The sequence below is a fragment of the Rutidosis leptorrhynchoides genome, chromosome 2, assembly GCF_046630445.1.
Source record: "Rutidosis leptorrhynchoides isolate AG116_Rl617_1_P2 chromosome 2, CSIRO_AGI_Rlap_v1, whole genome shotgun sequence".
Taxonomy (NCBI): Eukaryota; Viridiplantae; Streptophyta; class Magnoliopsida; order Asterales; family Asteraceae; genus Rutidosis; species Rutidosis leptorrhynchoides.
This window is the reverse complement of record NC_092334.1, coordinates 13,893,849-13,899,279: the sequence shown is the minus strand read 5'-3', so window position 1 is coordinate 13,899,279 and position 5,431 is coordinate 13,893,849. Positions and strand designations below refer to the sequence as shown.

The 5,431-nt window shown below is 41.2% G+C and overlaps 1 protein-coding gene across 1 annotated transcript; it reads left to right on the top strand.

Moving 5' to 3' along the window:
- The first annotated feature begins 3,021 nt into the window (after window positions 1-3,021).
- On the top strand, window positions 3,022-3,645 carry LOC139887617 (uncharacterized). The gene has a single exon (XM_071870694.1). It carries the CDS (start codon window positions 3,022-3,024, stop codon window positions 3,643-3,645), a length of 624 nt encoding a protein of 207 aa, XP_071726795.1.
- Window positions 3,646-5,431: the final 1,786 nt, after the last annotated feature.

Below are 5,431 nucleotides of genomic sequence, written 5' to 3'. Positions count from 1 at the left end.
TCCCCAGCGGAATTGCTGAGGATGTCCTAGTCAGAGTAGATAAGTTAGCATTCCCCGTCGATTTCGTCATTATGGATATTGAGGAGGATAAGAAGTTCCCACTCATACTTGGCAGACCATTCTTGAATACTGTCAAGGCCATAATTGATGTGCACGAAAAATCGCTCAAATTAAGAGTCGGCACCGAAGAAGTCACCTTCAAAGTTGACCAGCTGATGAAGTATCCCTGGGAGGAAGACATCGGTCTAGCAGACTCTATCCAAGAAATTATCGACGAATATATGGAAGAATCCATGGCAATATGTAGTAAGGATCAACTCTCAGAAGATGATCTCGGCTCATATGCACCATCTGGATTAGGTGAAAACCAGTCTCTACTCTCCAAAAGAAGTAATCCTAACGGCACGACTACTGTCATAGCACCTCTAGGATAAGGCATTCATATACCTCTATCACGGAGAAGAATGGATGAAGAATTAGACTTCATCCAGGTAGATCAGGAACCACAGTTAGTTAACTGAGGACTGTGCGGAAATTCATGAACCGGCCTTCGAAACTAAAGAAGAAGTTTCTGAAGAAGAATCGTTACGAAGAACGATTTCATGAATAAAGGAGCAGATATCATCAGTAGCCGCTCTACACGCAGAAAAAGAATAAGAGTTTCAAGAAGGATATGACTCTCTGGATAGAGAAGAAATTTCTAGAAAGAAACCATCGATTGAAGAGCTGCCAGATCTCGAACTTAAGGAATTACCCGAACATCTAGAGTATGCATTCTTAGAAGGAGAATCGCAACTCCACGTTATCATCTCTAAAGAACTCATGCCAAAGGAAAAGGAGGAGCTAATCAAAGTTTTGAAATCACACAAAAAAGCGATTGTTTGGAAAATTTTCGACATCAAGGGAATTAGTCCAAACTACTGCAGTCATAAGATCTTCATGGAAGATGATTTCAAACCATCAGTTCAGAGACAACGAAGGGTGAATCCTAATATTCAAGAAGTCGTCAAGAAAGAAGTCATCAAACTTCTGGACGCAGGATTGATCTATCATATCTCCGACTCACCATGGGTTAGTCCGATACAAGTAGTACCAAAGAAAGGAGGAACTACTATTATTAGAAATGAAAACAATGAACTGATTCCAACACGAGGTCACCAGTTGGAGGGTTTGCATAGATTATCAAATATTAAATGATGCAACCCGAAAAGATCACTTTCCACTTCTGTTCATTGACCAGATGTTGGAGAGATTGTCAGGAAACGAGTTCTATTGTTTACTTGATGGTTTCTCTGGATACTTCAAAATTCTTCTCGACCTAAAGGACCAAGAGAAGACAACCTTCACATGTCCGTACAGAATCTTCGCCTACAGACGTATGCCATTTGGGCTCTGCAATGCCCCGCCACATTTCAATGCTGCATGGTAGCCATATTCCACGACATGATCGAACGTTGTATGGAAGTCTTCATGGATGACTTCACTATTTTCGGAAGTACCTTTGAGGCATGCCTTTCTAATGTAGACAAGATGCTAGTCCAGTGTGAAGAGTCAAACCTAGTTTTGAACTGGGAAAAATGTCACTTCATGGTGAAAGAAGGAATAGTTTTAGGACACAAGATATCTAAGTCAGGAATCGAAGTAGATAAAGCCAAGATCAAAACCATATCCTATCTTCCTCAACCAACCACGGTAAAAGCAGTTCGAACTTTCTTAGGGCATGTCGAATTCTATCGACACTTTATAAAGGACTTTTCAAAGATCACAAGACCTATCACTCACCTTTTGGGAAAAGAAGTACCGTTTGTCTTCACTAAAGAATGCGTGAAAGCTTTCAACTATCTAAAAGAGAAACTCACATACACACCTATAATGATCGCTCCAGATTGAAGTCTACCCTTCGAAATTCTGTGTGATGCTAGCGATTTCACAGTTGGAGCTGTATTGGGGCAACGGAAGGATAAACACTTTCATCCGATCTACTACGCTAGTAAAACCCTGACCGGAGCTCAGGAGAACTATACAACCACAGAAAAGGAGTTACTAACAGTAGTATTCGCCTTCGAAAAATTCCGATCATACCTCATCTTGTCCAAAACTACGGTTTACACAGATCACTCAGCCCTTAAATAACTGTTCGTTAAGAAAGATTCAAAATTGAGACTCCTATGATGGATTCTGCTACTCCAATAATTCGATATAGAATTTAAAGACAAAAAGGGAGTAGAGAACGTCGCACCAGATCATCTTAGCCTCCTGGATAATCCAGCGATGGGAAAACTTGTTGAACAAGATATCAGAGATAAATTTCCGGAAGAACAGCTTATGAGCTTAGGAGAAGCCGAGATGGGATCACAATTTACCGACACACCTTGGTACGCTGACATAGCCAATTACCTAGTGGCCGGAGTTGTCCAAAAAGGAATGAGCACAACTAGAAGATGGAAGTTCTTCAAAGATGCCCGACACTATTATTAGGATGATCCCTACTTGTTTAAGGCATGTCCTGATCAGAAAATATGAAGATGCATAGATGAGAAACAAGTTATGGGCATTCTCCAGCAATGTCATCACGGACCAACAGGGGATCATCACGGAGCAAACCTCACTGCTAGAAAAGTCTACAATTCAGGCTTCTATTGGCCAACTATATTTCGAAATGCCCATGACCTCGTAAGACGATGCGATGCGTGCCAGCGACAAGGTATTATCTCAACAAAAAATGAAATGTCACGCTCCAACATCCAGGCTTGTGAAATCTTCGATATATGGGGATTGGACTTCATGGGACCTTTTCCCAAGTCAAACAGGAAAAAGTATGTCCTCGTAGCTATTGATTATGTCTCCAGATGGGTAGAAGCTCAAGCGTTTCCAAAAAACGATGCCAAGTTCGTCACCAGTTTCCTCAAAAGACTATTTAGCGGATTTGGAACTCCCTGCGCCATCATAAGCGATAGAGGCACACACTTCTGCAATACGTAATTTATGAAGGTGATGCAACAATGTGGAGTTACCCACAAGATGTCCACTGCTTATCACCCGCAGACCAATGGACAGGCTGAAGTCACGAATAGAGCGCTTAAAAGAATCCTGGAACATACCATCGGCCACCATGGAAATAAGTGGGCTGAGAAACTAGACGATACTCTATGGGCATTCCGTACGGCATATAAAAATCTACTTTGCACTACACCATATTGGATGACCTACGGTAAAGCATGCCATCTTCCAATAGAATTAGAGTACAAAGCTCTCTGGACATTGAAGACATGTAAACTCGATCCTTTAGAAACCAGTAGACATCGCAAAATGCAGATGAACGAATTAGCCGAATTAAGAGACCAAGCTTATGAGACCAATTATATCTACAATGAACAGACCAAAATTTTACTTGATGCAAAGCTTATACCTTCAAAGTTCGCTCCTGGAGATAAAGCTCTACTCTTAAATTCGTGGTGCAAGAGATTTTCTGGTAAGTTTAAATCAAGATGGAGTGGACCACTTACAGTGATACACGTCTTTCCACATGGAGCCATGGAATTAGAAGGACCCACCGGGAATTTCAAAGTCAACGGACACCGTCTTAAAGTCTACCTAGAAGACCACGCCAGGAAAGAAGATTTTGTTTCCCTTGATCCACCTTGACTTTAAGTCAACCAGGTATTTTGGAAAGTCGAGCTTTAACGACTTCATAACCAAAGTGCTATTTGGAGGCACCCAAAACCTATCTTAGTTAGTATTTCTTTTCTTTATTTCTTTATTTTATTTCAATTATTTTCATTTAAGATTTATTATCACCTGTGTACTAACCCTAAAATGTTTCACTTATTCTTAAACTGTGACACAAGAAGGCCTCTAAGACCTCCTTTACGGTGTATGTGAAATACTTAAGACTTACATGTTTGTTGAATGCTTTAGACAGATGAGTACCGGTTCGTCCATTGACATTCCTATTAAGAGGAAGAGGACCGAAGTAGTTTATACTTCCAGTTCCATCATGGGACATCACAGACCGAGTACGGGGCAACTTGCCCCACACAGATTGATTTTGCAGAGTTTAGATGAGAGTGACATACCTGTGGCACCACCGAGACGATCGCCTCATCTCGCTCCACGATCGGTGCCCAGGAGAGCCACTACAGAGCCAGACCAGATGGTTTTCCATTATGGAGCCACCAGTTCAGATACCGCTTTTACATGGTGCCTTGCTCAGGACCATCAGAGCCGACACAGTAGTTTTAGGGCTTTGCTTGATTATCTCAGAATGCCCAATGGTACGCTGAGGCCATCCTCATTCAGGTTAGAGCACACCGCTCCACCTGTACGATGGAGTGCGCATCCACCTCCCGCTCCAGCACCTGTTGTGTCCTCCGCATCCGCTGCCACTCCAAACACTACTCTCCAGATCACTCCACCTGCTACTGCTATCTGCACACCTGACATCACCCGTCAGGAGATCACTGCCGAGCATCATCTTGTCACTGTTCCCATCACTATTGAGCTGATTACTCCACCAACCACTGCAGTTGCTCAACTTTTCGAGGTCAACAACACCATAACATAAGATGACGAGCCACTTATAGACTTATCTCAGATAGAGATGCCTTCAGAGCTATGTCTTGATACACTCCTCACACCAGTTGGACCTAGAGAGCCTGGACTGAGGGATATCACTAGCCTTGATGATTTGAACTTCGACTCATTCAATCTTTAAAGGGCATGACATCACATGATAGTTTATCTTAGACTCTTTTTTCTAGTTTATCTTAGTTTACTTTCAGTATTTTATTTTTAGATATGCACTGTACTAAAAAGGTTTTTGTAGTGGAAAGTGTTGTTTTTGTTATGCAGAATCGTAGTCAGGAAAATCTAGGATTACTCCAGCACAAATTCTGGGCGTTCCCCGCTAAAATGATCACTGACCAAAGGGGAGTAACTCTGTCCTTAACACCCGTATTTATATTCCTATAGCAAAAACTCTAAGTGTGGGATCCTTGCCAACTTAGGTGTTTTTACAATATTAGAACTCACTAAAATCTCTAAGTGTGGGATCGATGCCCACTGCTAACTTAGAGATTCTAGAAGATATTGCACTTAATATACAAATGATAAGAACTTTTTTTTAAAGAGAACATTAGGGACAATGTTCTTCTAAGTGTGGGATGGTGGTATCTGGACAAGGTATATTAAGGCCATCATCGTGCTCAAATTATTCAAAAATTCTTTAAGTCCTCATAGCGATTAGCCAAAACATGGGAAAATTGAAAAAATTTCATATTTCATTCTACCAAAGCTTCTACAAAATTGCAAAAAGTTTGATTTCAAACATCTAGTACAACTGAACGACTAAGCTAAAATTTATGTTTTCTTTCAAACGATTTCTTTTCGAATGACTGTTCAAAAACGCTAAGCATGACCTAGCACGACCCCT

Coding starts and splice junctions, on each gene's coding strand:
- LOC139887617 (XM_071870694.1), top strand. CDS start 3,022: ATGTCCACTGCTTATCACCCGCAGACCAATGGACAGGCTGAAGTCACG.